Genomic DNA, 21366 nt, shown 5'->3' with positions numbered 1-21366 from the left:
AGCCTTGTAACACCAAGGTCACAGGTTTGGATCCCCATACCGTCCAGCTGCCAAAAATCCCCCAAAAGTGACTGCCCCCAAATGAAGGTATTCTGGAATCTCTTTAAAATACTATGTAGGTGCAGAAGGGAGGAAAGCGATAAATTTTCATTTCCTATTTAAAGCTAATAATCACAAGAATATGCAAGTATTCTGACAATATGAAAGAAGCACTAAAAATAGAAGAATGATTTGTCAGTGGACACACATTCCACTTCTTCCTCAGAGATTCTTTTTAATACCCCCCAGCTGCCCCATGTGATTCCAGAAATCTAGCACGTTTTCTGTCTTCAGTTGGACTTGTCCATGGCTTTTATCCTGCTATCTAAAAATTTAGAGTAGAATGAATGCTTTTTATACACATGCATTATCTGGATACAGAAGGAAAGACAGTCATAAAAAAAAATCTTAAAAAAATCATAAAGTACAAAATTTCTAAAAACGTTAAGCCATCAAGTTGAGGCCATTATGTTTTCATACAAACCACTGTTTATATCCTCAAAGGTAGGAGGCACAAGCAGCTTTATATAATGGCAGGACAGACACTCTTGGTTGCCTGTGCCACAGCGATTCCCTTTTTCTTCTTGGTGATAGAGACCAGATACTGTTCAAATGTTGGAGGGAGGTGGGTATAAATCCTGATTAGTATAAACCAATTATCCCAGCCCTCTTCCTAATGGCTGGTTTAGGGGGGTGGTCACATTACTGGGATCTAGCCAATGAGACATGGATGACATCTGGGAGAATTCCAGAAAAGGTCTCTGTGCTGTAAGAAGAGATGAGGAGGAAACAGCGCCCCTGCTGCCACCTCTTTGCCTCTTTGGCTGGAAGCTGTCACGTTGCAGGGGATGTCCGGAAGTGCGGGAGCCGGGGACCAGCTCTCAGACACAAGACCTTCCCTGCGGAGGCTGGTGCTCCAAGAGAGGCAGAGGGCAAGACAAAGAGAACCTGTGTCCCTGAGTGCTGTGGACACACTGCGTCAACCAGCCCTGGAGCTGGCCTTCCTTGGTGCTTCTTGTTATGTGGGACAATGCATTCTCATTAGTGTTTAGGCCATTTTGAGTGTTATTTGGTTTTTTTCCTCCTGCAAAATATCCTAATTCAAAAGAGAACTATATTAAAACTGGATATTCACTAAAACTTTTGGGGTTCATTTATAAGGAAACCCTGTGAGGGCAGGAGTTTTTACATCTATATCATCCAGTGTGGAACAGAGCAAACACTCAATAAAACACTTTTGAATGAATGGATAAATAACTCAGTAACACTTTCCTTTGAGCTCTAATGGTCTAGATTTGGCCATTTATTTTTCTTTCTGAAATATACCTCTTAAATCTACCACCAATACATTATGCACAATGTTAATACATACACTTTTAAGAAAGTAATTACTGCATTATTATAACTAATATAGCAAATATCGCAAGTAATAATTCAGATTTTTAATAATAGCTTTTCCAACTGGCCACCTGAAGGGTGAAATCTCAGAATCTAACTAATCACGCAAAGCCAATGAAACATTCTATGCCATAGTAATGGGTGTTTTTCTTGAAATAATAGACTTATAAACAGTACTTACTCCAAGAAATATGTTTTTGGAAGAGTCAAACCCGGCTGCAAATATCCGTGCTGTGTACGGTTCGTTCCTGTCACACACTATCCTGCAGGCGAACCTGGAGATGGTGCTCTGTGTGATCTGGGCTTCGTCACTGTTCTGACCACCAGAAATTGTGTCTGTGACCACGAAGTCGATAGGGCTTTCTGTTGATCTGCCCACCTAAATAAATCAAATACACTCATGATTCACTTGAAAAATATCAGGTTACCATATTTTCTCCACATGGAATGGGTGTTCAGGATCCCTTTAACATTCATTCTCTTTGCTGTGAGGGTCAGAATTTCATGAAAAATTTTTAGTTGTACCCCTTTCCCTATTTAACTAAGGGAGATATTATGGCAACCCACCATCATTTTTTTTTTTTTTAATTTCTACTTTATTTACTGTGGTATGAACACGGCATGAGATCTACCCTCTTAACAAATATTTGAGTACACAATATAGTAATTTTTGACTTTAGGTACAATGTTGTACAGCAGATACCAAGAACTTATCATCTAGCTTAACTGGAACTTTATGCCTGTTAGTCCACAGGATTTTAAATACTAAGAAAAAGCTCATTTATCTATTCTGGAGGAAAACATCAGACGTTCCACCACACATCAGATTTTATCTCTTGGACCCAGGGAGAAATATTACTTTCATAGCAAACCATTTTTTTTTTTTTTTCCTATTTCCAGATGAAAAACAGCAAGATTTTAAATAAACAAAGGAACTCTTGTCTCCCACTCTCCTGCCCAGCTACAGAGAATGGTTTTCCTCACTAAGTAAACCCAACAGTGACGCACAGCACTGAGCAAGGACAGCCCTAACAGACACGGCGGTAAACGTCCATTACCGTTCCTCAGTGCACATGAGAATGAAACAAAGGGCTGGACAAGTCAGCCCAAAGACAGGGATGTAGTCAAATGAAAGATTTAAAAACTGGTCTCAACATTTCAAGTTTGCATTTTTTTAAAAAACCTCTCCTGAGGAAGTCTAAAAAGCTAATATTATAATAAACATAACATTATATTGGCTTACTTTTCTTTGTAAGATTTAAATGCGCCCAGAAAGAATATATTTCATTAGGAAGATCTTAGAGTTCTAACAAAGCTCTTCCTATTCAATAAATTCAAATAAGATAGGAATTGCTCTCTCCTGTGAATTAGGAAGAGTTAAGTATTTACAAATAAGGAAATCTTCAAGATGGAATATTGACACATTTATGTAATGATGTTCTTATGAATCCTTAATTGGAAAACAGTGATAAATGTTGTATGTGCCAAATGTTGTATGTGACTTAAGTTAAAATCACTTACATGTAAATAAATAATTTCTCACTAAATATATTAATGTTCTCTCCTAACAGTGACTTTGATTCCGAGTCTGCCAACAAGAAGAACATACAGAGCCCTAAGATACAGATATACAAGGTCCTCAAAAGTCAATTTACAAGGTGTTTTTATTCTATCAATTCAAAATTCTATCTAAAACATAAGCAATATAATACATTTCTTTATCCAAATGAATAAAGTGGAAAAAAAGTCTTGTATCACTTAACTCTGCTTGCTTCCTGGAACAATATTATTAGACTTCTTTTGTAAATCTCACATATACATTCTCATGTATTGACTATCTCTATAAAACCAACAGAATACAGACATCTATTTTTCCTTGTTTTTTACTACTTTTAATTTCTTGTACTAATGAAATGTGCCTGGAATAAACTAAACCGCTGGTTTCACTGAAACTCATCAACTTGAACAGATGCACATTGCCAGATTGTCAGTTATTTCAAGATTAGAAAAACATATAACTTGTTAAAAAATGCAACATAAACTCCATATTAGAGATATTATAAAGCCATATCATACATTTGTCTTTCTAAAGTTGCAAAATCTTCTCTCTGTGGGATTCACTTATAAAGTGGTGTGTAACTCAGAAGCTTTACTGATTCAGACCGCTCTAATTTTCTTTAAAAACTTTTTTAAAAAATCAGAAAAGTAAAAATGCATATTGCAAAATATTTAATACAAAAAAGTATAAAGAAAATAAAGCCCACTCAAAACTCAGGAACAAACTTGTTCTGTACCTCTATTCCAATGAAGTTTAGGAGTTAAATGAGAAAAGTTTCAAAATTCCCTGGTCATCTCACAAAATCTGGAGCCTCCACTGACGAAGTCTCTGTCCTAATTTCTGTCAACCTCATGGAAGAGGGCAAAAAATTTTCAAGCTCTGTTATAAGCTCAAAGCTAAAATCACCCTCTCCTAGAATGTCACACTGCTCATTCCCAGCTACAGAAACTCCTCTCTTCCAGAAGGGCTACATTCTGAATTCATCCAAATAAATTAATGTCTTGATAAATTAACTGAAATTGACTGTAAAACATGAAATTTTATTCCAACTGGAATATACTGCTGGGATCATTTATTTTAAATCATGATAATTACCTGACTGGTCACATAAAATTTGCTTATCAATTCACTTCCATTTAAATCTAACCTCTAGGAAGGCTAATAAAATTTTATACTTTAGAACACAAGCCTCATGTTGCTTTTGCCAGGAAAAAAATCTAAGTCACTTTGCTACTGATAAATCACTCAGTGTGGTAAACTTACAGCCTGACCGACCATTCTTTTGACTACTGAATCAATGCCACATTATTTTAAAGGCAGTCATGAAGACAAGCCAAGACGTTTCTGAATTTCATGTGATATTCATAGAGTGCTAATATTCATAGAGCAGCTATAGTGAGAATTTTTCCTCATTCAGTACTTTAGATTTTATATTGATAAGAAAAGTTGGGTTTGCCTGGATGTGAGCTAAAGCCAGTACAGGTAAGATGGTACTGAAGCACCTGGAAGGACCTCCCTCACCTTTCCTCCACCAATTACCCACCTCCCTGCATCTGTAACTTTATGTTCTGACTTCCCTCCTATGATAAGTATGGAATATTATTGCTCCTACCCAAGAACAATATTCTCCTCTTCCCAAGGACTTTGCTCCTGATATAATCTCCTCTCTCTCCTGAATTATCAATTTCTCCCTTTACACTAGATCATGCCATTGGCTCTTAAACACATTCTGGAGTTTCTCAAATCCTGTGGTTAAAGGACCAGTTTGTTTGTTTGTTTTCATTTTAAATTTCAACCTGTCACTGATACTTTTAAAAAACACAACAAAAATGAGTACTAGAAAAATAATCTATGCTCAGATGTTTCAGCAATGCCAAACTGCTATGTAAGTTTCCAAACCTACCTTGTCAATTTTCACAGTAGTGTTATTCTGTACTGTCGCATACATTTCACTGCTCATGGAGCACAGTTTGAATAGCCCTGCTCTGACTAGCCTCCCATCTTTAAAAAACATTTTCCTTCACCTGTAAGCAACCCTCAAGCTCTAGCCTCACTTCTCTGATTCACTTCACAGCAATACTTCTTAGCAAAACTGTCACTAGTTACTCCTTCCATTTCTCAGCCATCTCTTTAACTTCCCTCCTCAACCCACTCAAACCGAGCTTCCCTTCCTACAACTCTACTGAAACCACTCATGCTACTGCTCCAAGTATCAATATATTCCTAAATCCAGGGCTTATAATGAGCCAGCATTCCCTGGTACCCTGTATCTGGTAATAAAATAATGAACCACTTCTAGGCTAGTTGGTAAATAGCGCCCCCCTTCTCTTCTCTTTCTGTTCTTTCCCTAGTAATCTCATTAAATCCCATTTATTAGCCCCAAAGCTCTCATCTCTCCCCTGAGCATCAGACTAGCTCTCCCAGTCTCCACTTGGACCCCCTTTCAGCCCCTGGATTTCCCTATGACACCGACTGTCTGGCATCCAATTTGCTCAGGCTAAAATTCAAACCCAAGAATTATCCTTGTTTCTTCACTTCCTCTGCACCCATCTCAGCCCTCTGTAAAAACCCTGTCACTTGCACCTCCAAAACACATCTCCAGTTCTTCCACTTGTTTCATCTTAGTTCCAGTTACCATCTTCTCTTACTTGGATTCCATTTCCTAGCCTCCAAACTGGTCTCTCTGTTTTCATATTTGCCTTCTAGATTCTTCCCCATACAGTAGTTAGAGATATCTCACAAAAATATAAATTAGATTTTATCTCTCCCTTGCTTAAAATGTGCTGACAGCTTCTCCAAATCCTTAGAATAAAACCCAAACTCTTCACCTGGCTGGAAGGCCCTCCCTCTCCTGTTCATCTCATTTCACCCCCTCCTCCTCTCTGCTGTTTGTTGACTTGGGTTCTTTGCACTTGGTGTTTCTCTGCCTGGAATGCTTGCTCATTTGTGGTCTGTCTCCTTTAGAATGCAGACTCCATGAGAAGGGAGCCTTAGCTCCCTACCCCCAGCAGCAGATGAATATCTGACACAGTAAATACCCAAGAAAAGAAAAGGACAGAGGATTGTGACAGTGAACTTGAATGCTGTGAAACGCACACACATGCATATAATGTTTCAACATACTGAAAAAATGAAGATATTCTTTAACATTTTTCTCTTATCTAAACAGATGCTAATTAAATGTCACCATCTAAAACTACGTAAACCATCGAATTAAAAGCCAAACAAACAAAAACCAAACCCAAAACATAAGGCATCATGGCACCCAGGCTCAAAGCCTGTGAAATTAAGAAATGGGAGGGGAAAAAGACCACTTCGCACTGGCTGCGGGACCCAGCCAGTCTCCTGCCCCTGTGGTCAGCATGCGCGTGGCACCACACTGCACCGCAGGCACTCTTGTGAGACATTCCACCACTTCCTCTCATTCCTTCCACGCACTAGCTTTCTTCTTCATATTTTACTTTCTTTTCAGGCTCTTCTCTCTTGCCTTTCTTTCATTCTTCCTACTCCAGAAAATAATTACTAAGATCTTATTCTGGTTATATTAATTCAGACTTTCTCACACCTAATCAATCCATCCCCTAAATTCAGATCTAGCGTTGCAATAATATTTCCAAGTTCTGAGCCCACTATCTGATTCCACTGTGGGAAACGCGGCACAACGATCCTTTGTGATTCATTCTGATGTTCGGCTTTTAGATCCTCAATTAACCTAGAAATCTTTTAATGGGAATGCCCAAAATGAACAGCCCTCCACACGAAGGTCCATACTTGAGAAATGTGAAAGCTTCAGTGCTTTTTGTCAGTGGTAGGTTTGGACACATAAACCTGCTAAAAAGAGGAAAAAATTTAAAATGAGCTTGTCTTTTTAATAAAAATGATAAATGTGTGATGTTTTCTTAAAAATACATACATTTTTCTTTGGCTTTCTATGCTTTATTTAGAGAGGTGGAGCTGGTACTGTGTAGAGAATGAAGAACTCAGGAAACCTAAACCTCAGTTCTGCCACGAATGCTTTCTTCGACCTTAGTACAAGTTACTTTTCCTTTCAAAGACCCAGCTTTCTCGGCTATGTAATTAAGAGGTGGGTATAAATTGGTTTTTCTCAGAGGGTAGTCCATGAACCCCTGAGGGTCTCTGAGACCCTGTCAAGGGGTCCAGGTCCACGAGGCCAAAATTCCTTTCATAATAAAACGAAGAGCCATTTACCTTTTCCACTATGTTGGGTGCTAAAGCAATGGTGGGGAAAACTACTGGTGTTTTAGCACAAATCGAAGCAGTGACACCAAAATGTACGAATGGTCATTATATTATTCATTGTTATGGACTTGCAGTTTAAAAATTTATTAATTTATTAAATCTTCAGTCTTTCAATAGTCTTCCCATTCTGTCTGACAAAATGGGAAATACACATAAAGCACTTATAAGTTAGTAAAAGGAAGTTAAAGAAAGCCAACTAAATGTTTAATTCATGCTGCAGAGATGAGAAGGAAGAAAGTGAACAATTTGAGCAGAATGTGACTGTACAATAGTGAAGAGGACACATGTCACAACATGTCACTGAAGAGACAAGTAGAGCATCCCTAATCCAAAAATCTAGAATCCAAAATGCTCCAAAATTTGAAACTTTTTTAGCTTTTGTATTTTCTGATTAGTGATGGCCAACTGGTAAGTATAATAATGCAAATATACCAAAATCTAAAACACTTCTGGTCCCAAGCATTTTGCATAAGGAATATTCAACCTGTACTACATGAGATTTTGAAAAATTACTAAGAAACAAGATTCTCCTTAAAGAAATTCAGTGTCTCCCACTTGAATAGTATTTGACTTACCTATTACATGTGCCAACCCAGTAAACTTTTGATTTTAAGTGGTAAAAAACATATCACTGACAGTTATCAAATATTCTTGATTCACTTTTTAAAGTATTAAGAATCCTCTGTATCCATGTAAAAAACTCTTATAAATCTTTACTACTATAAGTAGTAAGAAAAATCTTATAAGTCTTCACTACAGTAAGTACTAAAAAAGTATTATAAATTGAATAAGCATAATTTTGGTAAGTAATAAAAAAAAATAATTGTGGAGTTCCATAAATATATCAACAGGGAAGTATATGAATATACTTATTAGGAAGAGATTTGCTTTGATAGAATGAGAAGAGAAGACATTTAAAAGATTATACAATGGAATGGCATAAAGAGTAAAACTACTGTTAATATTTTGCCCAAATTTGATAAATCTTTCTTTTGAATTCAAACTGGCACTTATAACTATGTCCATGTCTGTGATCATATCTATCTGTATTTCATCTATCTGTGTGTATGTCTAGGATTGTGCAGTTTTTTTGGCTTTTTTTTTTTTAATAGCTAACACATTCACACTGTTCCAAAATCAAAAAGTGTGAAATATCTCCCTGTATACCACCAGCCCAGTCCCCTTCCCCACAAAGACAACTGCTAATATCTTGTTTATCCTTTTAGAGATTTTTAATGCATATGAGCATTATTTTAAGCATTTAACAATAGTAATTTAACATTTAATTTATTTCATATTATTTAGTACATTTAATAAGTTATTCAATTTATTAATATTTAACATTAAGTAATCTTAACTGAATATAATACTATCAATATGACTTAATATACTTAATAATACAGCATTAATATATAATTCATTTAATATGTTTGGAGCACTTTCCGTGTCCATACATAAAGCTTTTCCTTATTCTGTTTTACTGCCTTGGAGAACTACACTACGTAGCTGTACCAAATTTACTGAACTGGTCCCTTACTGAAAGACATTTAGGTTGTTTCCAATCTTTTTTGCTATTAAGCAATGCTTTAAGCAATACCTTTGTACAAATGTCATTTTGCAGGTATGTAAGGATACCTCTGGGGTAATCTCTATAAAAAGAAGAGCTGAGTCAAACCATGCAATCATTTTGTATTTTTCATAAGTATTTCCAAATCATTACCCCATAGAGGTTACACCAATTTATAGGATGTAAGAAAGCATCTGTTTCCCCCACATCTTTGACAAAACCTTTTGGATTTTTGCAAATCTGTAAGTGAAAAATGGTATCTCTGTGTGATTTTAATTCACATCTCTCTTTACATAAGTGAGGTTGAGCATATTTTCTTATTTTTAAAAGCTATTTATTTTCTCTTTTTGATGAACTGCCAAATCTTTTTCCATTTGTCTGTTTGATTGTAGTTCTTTTCCTCAGTTATTTCTAGGAGTACCTCAGATATTTGAAACATTAACCCTTTATGATTCCCTCACTTGACATCTGCCTTTTGTTTTTATTTTATTATCTTTTGGCCAAACAGAAATTTAACTATCTAAAAGACAAAATTTATCAACCACTTCTTTTATGGTTTGTGGGTTTTGTCTCATAATTTTGAAGTTATAGGATAATTCCCTATATTTTCTTCTAATACTTCTGCTTAATTAAAAAAAAAAATCTTTAAATCTTTGATCTACTTGAAATTTTATGGTGTGAGGTGCTGACACAACCTTTTTGCCCAGATGGCTAATTTATACCATTTGTACTATTAATTTTAAATGTGATGGATACAAGAAAAGCAGATATTTCTCCCAAAGTTTGAAAGTTTAGAGAAAGATGATTTTGCTTTAGGCTGTTTCTTATCAGTCTGAGGTGTTGATGTTCACAACCACTGCCAATATTTTTAAAAATGATATAGAATTTTATTTCTTTTTTGACAAAAAGGACTGATGTAGGTGGTCCAAATTTGGCGTGTACTTCAAGATGTTACAGAGAACAGGGTAGAAGAGCTAGGGCATTTCTTTCTAGTCTCATCTCTCTTTCATAGATATGTTTATATGTGTGTGTGTGCATATAAAAAATAAAGTATTGTCTGGGCACTTGCCTGTTCTCACTTATTGTATTTCCTATTTAATAATCATGTAACAGCTACACAGTGTTTTAGATCTAACTGTACCAAACTGTAACAATTCTCACCTACTGCTAGAAATGTAGATTTCTAGTTTTTTATTAAAATAGACAAAAATCATTTATATTTTTATTGGCCATTTATATTTCTTCTTTTTAGAATGACACATTTTGTTCTTTGTCTATTTTTTAAAGTATGGGAAAATAAATTCATATATTACAGGTATCAATTCTTCATCTACTTGATTTGTTGCCTAAATTTTCCCTAGTTTGCCATTTAATTTTCTTGACCTTCACAAAGAAGCTAAGATGTGTAAAATAAAATTTATTTCTTCATTTGTTATTAATCCTTCTCCACTCCAAGAATATGAGTTCTCCTAAAGTGTGTTCTAGGACTTTTTGTTCCTTCATTTCCACATAGAAATGGTTATTCTCTTTAAATTTATTAAGCACAGGACATAGTGTCAGTATCCACCATACTTTTAACATTTGTTTCACATTATTTATTTAATAATTTAAATGCAAACCCTCATTACTCCCAACTTACGTTTGCTTTTTTCCCTTTATTAGCCTAAATTTAAATTTTCTGTTGTTTTAAGGTACCAAACCTTGGTTATATTTATTTATTCTCTTCCTTTTAAATTCATTAATTGATGATTATTTATTTCCTTCCTCATGCTTTCTTTTGATATATTTCTGGACTTTCTATTGTATACCACTAAAATTATTTCTAAACCCATCCCATCCTTAGTCATTTTTTTAAAAAAGAATTTTTTGAGATAAATGTTTAGTTCTTTGATTTTCATTCATTCATTCTTTAAAAAAAATAATAAAAGGACTTAAGGCATTTTCTTCTGAGTAAGAAGCAGCCACATCCCATGAGTTTTGTTACATAATGCTTCCACCGTTATTTTCAGAAAGGTCTATAATTGTACTTTGATTCAAGTGTTATTTGGAAAGTATTATGAATATGTTGGCTTTTAAAAGTAGGTGGCTTTAAAATATTTTATTGCTATTAATGTCTATTTTTATTGAATTTAGATCTGCGAATGTAGCCTTTATAATTTCTTTTTACAATTTTAGAATTAACTTTTTTCTTAACCTTTGAAAAACCAGATAGAAATGATTTTTTTATTATTTTCACTTCATTCCCCCGGGTCATTACCAAACACCACTGTGCTTGAAGTTCTGATTACATATCAAAATACAGAACTGAAGGGAAAAAATGCTAAGGTTTCCAGTAAAAAAGAAAGATGTTACCTGAAACATATCCGTATCTTTATCATGCGTGTACTCGACCACCACAGTCTGATTTCTTGACAAAGTGTAGGATATACTGTGTTGACCTTTGCAGCTGATAGCCTAATAATAAAATTTTATAAATATAAAAACTCATTAAAATTTCATTTTAACAACTTCAATTAACAACTACAACTCAATCTTGACTACAATTCTGTCTATAGTTAAGAGTCATCATTCTACCAACAACACCTAGCACAAGCCAGCATTTTCCTAACAGTCATGGCCTGTCCCTGTGCTCTGTCCCCTGAACCACAGAGGAGCCAACAGTCACAATTCTGATTTCATCAAATATTCTGTATTATGAATAATATTTTATTTAAATCAAATAAAAGTTAATTTACTAGTTTACAATACTTGACTTAATAATATTCCCAGAAAAACAAAAACTTTCTCCATATTACTAAACTCAGTGACAGAATTTTAGGCTAATATGGTGATTTATTCACAAATTTAAAATTATTTCACACAACAGATAAGTCAACAACATTTTGTTATATTATCCTTCCTAGGTGAGAGATATTATAAGCATAGTAAAAAAAATCATTGAAAAAAACTATGGTCTATCAGGATTTCTATATAATAATGTACTGTTCTAGCCAATGATAACCATATTGGTGCACTGCTCTACATCTTATTTAAATCTTGTATAAGCAGTTGCTTAACCCAGATCTTTTCTAAATTAACAAATAAGGTAGTTAACTTAGTTTTACCCTTTTTCTATTTTTAGACTAGAAAAGCAAATATTCTTTTTTAAATAATCTAGAAATAACAGGATAAGATACTGCTCTTATTTTTTCCATAATGATATATTTGAACACATCTTACGTTGTACTCATATACGTTTAATATTTCTTAATTAACAAAGAAATTGATTTAAATTTGACTCCACATTATTTCAATTACATTTTATCCATTCTATTTTAACCTAATTTACCTTCATTTCCATTCTTTTACATTAAGTTTAATGAATAAAACTTTAATAAGGCTTTCTATTAGACATTTATTGAATGATGACACTATATGAAGACCAAGAAAGCTTGGAAGTAGCTGGACACATATAGCATGTTAATGAAAATGTACCAAACATTTATATTTGACTAATGTAATTGCACAGAACAATAAACAGTACAACATTCCAGACGGTTTCAAGATGGCGGTGGCTGCAGCGGTTGGCGCGGAGTAGCTGAGGTGGAAAAGGCGGCCACTGGGCCTCAGGCAGCCGAGAAACTTGTGGACCTTCCTCATGCCATCGCTTAAGGGAGGACCGCTGCTGGTGGCCGGTCGTGGGGGGTGACCGCCACTTTGCCCCCGGCAGGAGAGGCTGCCTCATTTATAGGCAACAGCTTTGAAGTGTGGAGCAGGAAAAGAACTGTTTCTTAGCTGCAAAAGCGAGTCTCGAAACAGGGAACACGGCGCCAGGGCTGCTGTGGATGCAGACAGGATCCCGGAGGCCGGGGCCGCGCTGAAGGCGGCCAGGTGCCCTATTCAGGATTCGAGGTTTCAGGCTGGCATTAAAGAAGATTCCTGGGAATGCCCAAGCCGCACCACGACTGAACAGCCGGAGGCGGCAGCGGCCGAGAACTGGGGAGGCGACAAACCAGAGGCAGAGAGTGAGCACCCGACCTGGAACAGCCCTGTGAGTGATCCCTAGGCCAGCCCTGTTCGGGGGGCTGATGCCCACCCGGCTCCCGCCTGCATCACCGGTCCACTCACCGCCCCGGGGCTGCCTCCATTTTCCCAGGTGCTGGCAGCTCCGCCCGGCTCGGCCGTCACTGAGCCTTCCCACTTGCTTGGCCCGGCGCAGGGCTTTCCGGAGCCTGCGGGCCGGCCCCCCTCCCACTCCCTCCGTGGTTCTATGGCGGGGCTGGTGGCGTGGAGTGTCCCCGGCCAGTGTCGGGAGGGCAAGGAAGTACGGGCGGGGCCGACTGTCACTCCACCACACCCTGGACTCCAGCCCGCAGTAAACTTCCTGTTACTGGGAGGCAGATACCATCTCTGCGGCCACCAGTTTGGAAAAAAGCCTAACCAATTTCTGGTTGGGAATAGTGTGGTAGGAGAGTTCCCAGGTCCGCTTGAACCTGCCGGAGAGCTGGCTGCATGTGGGCGCTAGATTCGGTCTATGCCAGGGGGATACAAAGGTGAACAAGTCCCGAGAAAGATCTACAAAGTGCTACAAAGGCACCCAGAGCGACCGGTAGTCTGTGCCTACCAGAAACCTGGTAGACTTCCTGGATACGGCGGTGCCGAGCAGGGTCTTGAAGGCCCAGCTGATAGACGAGGGTTGCAGAAGACATGCGCCAGCCCAGCACAGTGCGAACAGAGTGGGGAGACGTGCGGCCAGGGAGGCGGAGACTTGACAGAAACCACACACCCTGTGGGGTCGCAACTGCACGATCCAACAGCCTGGGCCAGAGCACACGGAACACGGAGAAGTCCTGCACAAGAAGTGAAAGCTCAACAGAGATCACACACCCTGTGGTACGTAATCCACCAGCCCAGCAGAGCCCAAGCTGACCAGAAAGGTGGCTCCCCAGAGAAGCCCAAGACCCGAGGCAACCATACACACAAGGCACTAGAGGCCAACTGAGCAGTCACGGAGGGAGCCATACGAAATTGGCAACCACAGCAACATCCTAGTTAGTCATTAGTCTCAAACCGGTGGACTGTGAAACCCCCTGCCACAATGAATAAACATCAAAAAAAAAGATACCAGAAATACAAAAAATCAAGAAAGTACACCACCAAAAGTTAATAAATCTCAAACTCTAGATCCTATAGAACAAGAAGCCCTTGAAATGACTGCCAAGGAATTTCAAGTGATAATTCTAAGGAAACTGAATGAGATACAAGAAAACTCAGCTAGACATCATGATGAAATGAGGAAAAGTATACAGGATCTGAAAGAGGAAATGTACAAGGAAATCAATGTCCTGAAAAAAAACATAGCAGAACTTGCTGAACTGAAGAAGTTATTCAGTGAAATAAAAAACACAATGGAGAGTTTAACCAGCAGGCTTCTTGAAGTTGAAGAGAGAACCTCTGAACTTGAAGATGGGCTGTTGAAATAACACAAGCAGACAAAAAGAAAGAAAAAAGAATCAAGGACATTGAAGAAAATCTGAGAGAGATATCAGACAACCTTAAGCGCTCAAATATCCGAGTCATGGGTATTCCAGAAGGGGAGGAAAATGGAGATTCCATTGAAAACATATTCAACAAAATAGTGGCAGAAAACTTCCCAGGTATAGGAAAAATCACAGATCTTCAGATCCAGGAAGCTCAACGATCTCCAAATGTATTCAACCCAAAAAGGCCTTCTCCAAGACATGTCATAGTCAAATAGGCAAAACTCAGAGACAAAGAGAGAATCTTAAAAGCTGCAAGAGAGAAGAGTCAAATCACATATAAGGGAGCCCCAGTCAGGCTAACATCAGACTTTTCATCACAAACCCTAAAAGCTAGAAAGGAATGGGATGATATTTTCAAAATACTAAAAGACAAAGATTGCCAGCCATGAATACTTTACCCTGCAAGGCTATCCTTCTGAAATGAGGGGCAAATAGTATACTTCTCAGACAAACAAAAACTGCGGGAATTCACTACCACACGACCACCCTTACAAGAAATCCTCAAGGGAGTACTGGGTTTGGTTCCTGAAAAATAACTACCACTGCCATAAAAACCCAAGAAAAATCAATACCCACTACTATAATAAAAATGGCATTCAGGAAGAGAAAACAAGCAAACAAAAATGCTATCTACAACCTAAGGAACCAACAAACACAGAAACCAAACAGTAAATCAGAAAGCAAGGAACAAAAGACACCTAAGACAACCAAACAACCAATAAAATGCTAGGAATAAATCAACACCATTCAATAACAACTCTTAACGTAAAAGGCTTAAATTCCCCAATCAAAAGGCACAGACTGGCTGACTGGATCAAAAAGGAGGACCCAACTATATGCTGCCTACAAGAGACCCACCTCACCCATAAAGATTCATATAGACTAAAAGTGAAAGGATGGAAAAAGATTTACCATACAAACAGAAAAGAAAAACGAGCTGGAGTAGCTATTCTTATATCTGACAAAATAGACTTTAAACTAAAATCCATAAAAAGAGACAATGAGGGACACTACTTAATGATAAAAGGACCGATCCATGAAGAAGACATAACAATCATAAATATGTACGCACCCAATGTTGGAGCAGCCAGATTTATAAAACAAACTCTATTAGACCTAAAGAAGGAAATAGACACTAATACCATAATAGCAGGGGACCTGAACACTCCACTGTCAATATTAGACAGATCATCTAGGCAAAGAATCAGTAGAGAAACACAAGATCTAAACAAGACTCTAGACCAATTGGAATTGGCAGATATCTACACAACATTCCATCCAACAACCTCAGAATATTCATTCTTCTCATCAGCAAATGGATCATTCTCCAGGATAGATCACATATTAGGTCACAAATCAAGTCTCAATAAATTCAAAAAAATTGGAATTATCCCATGTATCTTCTCAGACCACAATGGATTAAAACTAGAAATTAATAACAAACGAAACTCTGGAAACTATACAAACACATGGAAATTAAACAGCATTCTACTTAATGACATATGGGTCCAAGAAGAAATCAAGCAGGAAATCAAAAAATTTATTGAAACTAATGAAAACAATGATACATCATGCCAAAACCTGTGGGATACTGCAAAAGCAGTATTGAGTGGGAAATTTATTGCATTAAACGCTCACTTCAGAAGAATGGAAAGATGGCAAGTGAACAACCTAACACTTCACCTTAAAGAACTAGAAAAACAAGAACAATCCAAACCTAAAGTTTGCAGACAGAAAGAAATCATTAAGATCAGAGCAGAACTGAATGAAATTGAAAACCAAAAAACAATTCAAAAGATCAATGAATCAAAAAGTTGATTTTGTGAAAAGATAAATAAAATTGACAAACCATTAGCATGGCTAACAAAAAAAAGAAGAGAGAAGACTCAAATAACCAAAATTAGAAATGAAAAAGGCGATATTACAACTGATTCATCTGAAATACGAGGAATCATTCGAGACTACTATAAACAACTATACGCCAACAAATTTGAAAATCTGGAGGAAATGGATAAATTTCTGGACACACACAAGCTTCCAAAACTGAACCGTGAAGACGTAGAAAATTTGAACAGACCAATAACAATAAAGGAGATTGAAGCTGTTATCAGTAGGCTCCCAACAAAGAAAAGCCCAGGACCAGATGGATTCACAGCAGAATTTTACCAAACATTCAAAGAGGAATTGACACCGATTCTTTACAAACTATTCCAAAAGATTGAAACGGACGCAAATCTCCCAAACTCATTCTATGAAGCAAACATCATCCTGATACCAAAACCAGGTAAAGATATAACCAAAAAAGAAAACTACAGGCTGATATCCTTGATGAATATAGATGCAAAAATCCTCACTAAAATACTAGCAAACAGAATACAGCAACACATACGTAAAATTATTCATCACGATCAAGTGGGATTCATCCCAGGGATGCAAGGTTGGTTCAACATACGCAAATCGATAAATGTGATACACCATATTAATAAACTCAAACACAAGGACCATATGATCATCTCTATAGATGCTGAAAAAGCATTTGATAAAGTTCAGCACTCATTCATGACAAAGACCCTCTATAAGTTAGGTATACAGGGAAAGTATCTCAACATAATTAAAGCCATATATGCCAAACCCACTGCCAATATCATCCTGAATGGGGAAAAGCTGAAAGCTTTTCCTTTAAGAACAGGAACTAGACAAGGATGCCCACTCTCACCACTCCTATTCAACATAGTGTTGGAAGTACTAGCCAGAGCAATCAGAGAAGAGAAGGAAATAAAGGGCATCCAGATTGGAAAAGATGAAGTCAAACTGTCCCTGTTTGCAGATGACATGATCCTATATATCGAACAGCCTAAAACCTCTACAAAAAAACTCTTGGAATTGATAAATGATTTCAGCACAGTAGCAGGATACAAAATCAACACACAAAAATCAGTAGCATTTCTTTTCTCCCATAGTGAACATGCAGAAAGAGAAATCAAGAAAGCCTGCCCATTTACAATAGCCACCAAAAAAATAAAATACTTAGGAATTGAGTTAACCAAGGAGGTGAAAAATCTCTATAATGAGAACTACAAACCACTGCTGAGAGAAATTAGAGAGGATACAAGAAGATGGAAAGGTATCCCATGCTCTTGGATTGGAAGAATCAACATAGTGAAAATGTCCATACTACCCAAAGTGATATACAAATTCAATGCAATCCCCATCAAAATTCCAAAGACATTTTTCTCAGAAATGGAAAAAACTATCCAGACATTTATTTGGAACAATAAAAGACCACGCATAGCCAAAGCAATGCTGAGCAAAAAAAATAAAGCTGGAGGCATAACACTACCTGACTTTAAGCTATACTACAAAGCTATAATAACCAAAACAGTATGGTACTGGCATAAAAACAGACACACTGACCAATGGAATAGAATAGAGAATCCAGAAATCAACCCACACACTTACTGCCATCTGATCTTTGACAAAGGCACCAAGCCTATTCACTGGGGAAGGGACTGCCTCTTCAGCAAATGGTGCTGGGATAACTGGATATCCATATGCAGGAGAATGAAACTAGATCCATACATCTCACCGTATACTAAAATCAACTCAAAATGGATTAAGGATTTAAATATACACCCTGAAACAATAAAACTTCTTAAAGAAAACATAGGAGAAACACTTCAGGAAATAGGACTGGAAACAGACTTCATGAATATGACCCCAAAAGCATGGGCAACCAAAGGAAAAATAAACAAATGGGATTATATCAAACTAAAAAGCTTCTGCACAGCAAAAGAAACAATTAACAGAGTTAAAAGACAACCAACAGAGTGGGAGAAAATATTTGCAAAATATACATCTGACAAAGGATTAATATCCAGAATATATAAGGAACTCAAACAACTTAACAAGAAAAAAAACAAGCAACCCAATTAAAAAATGGGCAAAAGAGCTAAGTAGGCATTTCTCTAAGGAAAATATACAAATGGCCAACAGACATATGAAAAAATGCTCAACATCACTCAGCATCCGGGAAATGCAAGTCAAAACCACACTGAGATACCATCTAACCCCAGTTAGGATGGCTAAAATCCAAAAGACCCTGAACGATAAATGCTGGCGAGGTTGCGGAGAAAAAGGAACTCTCATACATTGTTGGTGGGACTGCAAAATGGTGCAGCCTCTATGGAAAATGGTATGGAGGTTCCTCAAACAATTGCAGATAGATCTACCATACGACCCAGCTACCCCACTGTTGGGAATATACCCAGAGCAATGGAAATCATCAAGTCGAAGGTATACCTGTTCCCCAATGTTCATCGCAGCACTCTTTACAATAGCCAAGAGTTGGAACCAGCCCAAATGTCCATCATCAGATGAGTGGATACGGAAAATGTGGTACATCTACACAATGAAATACTACTCAGCTATAAAAACGAATGAAATACTGCCATTTGCAACAACATGGATGGACCTTGAGAGAATTATATTAAGTGAAACAAGTCAGGCACAGAAAGAGAAATACCACATGTTCTCACTTATTGGTGGGAGCTAAAAATTAATATATAAATTCACACACACACACACACACACACACACACAAACCGGGGGGGGGGGGGGAGAAGATATAACAACCACAATTACTTGAAGTTGATACGACAAGCAAACAGAAAGGACATTGTTGGGGGGGGAGGGGGGGAGGGAGAAGGGAGGGAGGTTTTGGTGATGGGGAGCAATAATCAGGCACAATATATATCGACAAAATAAAATTTTTAAAAAAATATAAATAAATAAATAAATAAATAACAGCACAATTATAAAAAAAAAAAAAAACAGTACAACATTCCAAATCAACTTTGAAGTTAGCTTGGTTAATTTCATGGTTATTTAATAATATGCCTCAAGAAACTTCATGATGGAACTGATATTTTATTTTACTTGTTTTATTAAGATAATATAAGTATTAGAAATAATACAGATCTTTAATATGTCTGGAAATTTCAAAAATATTTCTTGAACTATTTGACTCTACTAACAATCATAATCTTAAATTTTCATTGGTCTGAGTCAGATAAACTCAATGGTATTGGTTGTGACATTTTTTGAAAGCCAAATTTAAAAAGAACTATTTTCAATTTAAAATAAGGGGATGTGATGCAGGTGTGAAGTAGACTGTGGTATCATTTCACAATTTGTATGTATATCACTTAAAAAATGTCCCTTGTATTTAAATTGCTTTCATTTATAAAAATATCAACTCAAACAGAACTTTCTTGGTATACACATGTTACATAAAAAAAGAATTTCTGTAGTTTGCCAATTACCTGCAAAACAAGGAGTTAAGGCTGGCCAGTTAGCTCAGCTGGTTAGAGAGCAGCCTCGTAACACTAATGACAAGAGTTCGGTTCCCCATACCGGCCAGCCCCCTATCCCCCAAAAAAACTTTTTTAAAAAAAGGAGTTAACATGCCCCTGTAACATAAAACCTTTTAAAAGTTACACATTTTTTGTATGATGGTGCCTTCTTAAGTACAGTGTTTCTCAAACTTCTAGCAAAGTTGCCTTAACAGGAAGAAAGTTACCTGAACCTTGGCGATATATGGGAGAGCTGCCCTTAAGTGAAGTTTCCCATGCTTAAAACATCTTACCTTAAATTATAAATTTTGTTTTCTATTCTGTAACGTGCTTGCTAGTTTTAACATTTAAACATTTCTCCCAAATTTGCTGGGAAATCAATGCCCCAGGAAGATTCGCTATGTGCCACCCCATGGCCTAGTACAGTCCTGGGCAAAGTGCCCTGGAGACACTTCCATGCCACTTTGGGAAGCATAGAAACCACCATTTCATAGGTCCTAAGTCATTACTGGACCCGATTCTTCCACAGTGGTTTTATTCTAAAAAAATTCTTATGACCCAAACTATATAAGCCTATGTAACACCTGAAAAAGTCTATTTATATGGAAAGCATAACCATGAGTGGAAACTGCCCACAGCAAAGGGGAGCCTTGCCTAGGCCCCAAACAGAAAAGGAAGCATTGGTATATTGAGGCCTTGAATGCCTGATACAGGACACCTTGAATGTTAAACCCATTTAAAGAAAACCTGTAATTTCAAACTTCTGCCAGTTATTTATGCTGCTAAAGGTGAATGGCCAGGGTTAGGAAAGGTGAATGCTCTTGGGTGAGGAAAACTTTTTCTGTGCCTTTTTGATTAGGAAAGTTCTAGCTGAGGACTATGATTTGGAGGCCTCTGGATTTGGGGAAGATGAGGATGTAGGAAAAGAGACTGTGCAAGGAGAAACAAGTCCCCAGAAGGTGAAGAGTGGCTCTGATGCAGCAGGGAATGCATGCCCTGTAGTAGAGGTGGCTGAGGAACTTCACAATTAGTGTGACATCCACCTCAAAGTTACCTCCAGTGCCAGCAGGGATTTCCCTCTGGTAATACCAAGCCAGGAGAGGAGTCCTGCTCATACGAGATCCCTGAGTGCTGGTGTCCAAATAGGCTGCACCCGCAGGGAGCAGAAGCATGGTGATGAACTGGCCCAAGAAGACTGAGACTTAAGCCAGAACTAGGATTTGGAGCAAAAAAAGGGTGGCAGTCGAAACCAGGGCAACTAAGGCCACCTGAGAAGTAATGGAGAGGTGCAGACTTCCCTCAATTACAGGATCTTGTTTGAATATATTACAGTCTAGAGTGGGGTCAGATTTAGGTTGCTGGGAGAAGTTAAGGGAAGAGTTTAAGATTGAGATCAATTTTCACTTCCAATCTGGGGTCATGTCTTACAGAGACATCTGCAAGTACATAAGGCATTAAGCTCTTTTTTGTTGTCAGAAGTATCAATTTTTCAACAGTGTTTTTTAACATTTAAAATATGGTTTTCAAAAATACAGCTTCTAGAAAATTAAAGATTCACTGTCTGAGTCAATCATTTCAGGTATTTTGGAAATAAAAATTTCCCCAAAGCACCAAGTTGTTTTGAAATCTATTTCTGAAATATCAGAAAGGAGAGTAGATAGGGCTTTCTCT

At 37.3% G+C, this 21366-nt stretch overlaps 1 protein-coding gene across 1 annotated transcript in view; it reads right to left on the bottom strand.

Moving 5' to 3' along the window:
• PELI2 (pellino E3 ubiquitin protein ligase family member 2) overlaps nt 1-21366 on the bottom strand; it is a 178503-nt gene that overhangs the window by 7142 nt on the left and 149995 nt on the right. Inside the window, exons 3-4 of the mRNA XM_063091699.1 lie at nt 11175-11276; nt 1619-1816 (exon numbers count right to left, since the gene is read on the bottom strand). Of these exons, the coding sequence (XP_062947769.1) occupies nt 1619-1816; nt 11175-11276 (300 nt within the window). The remainder of the gene's footprint in view (nt 1-1618; nt 1817-11174; nt 11277-21366) is intronic.

The sequence above is a fragment of the Cynocephalus volans genome, chromosome 3, assembly GCF_027409185.1.
Source record: "Cynocephalus volans isolate mCynVol1 chromosome 3, mCynVol1.pri, whole genome shotgun sequence".
Lineage (NCBI taxonomy): Eukaryota > Metazoa > Chordata > Mammalia > Dermoptera > Cynocephalidae > Cynocephalus > Cynocephalus volans.
Note: the sequence above shows the minus strand (reverse complement) of the source record. Positions and strands in the feature narration are given on the sequence as shown.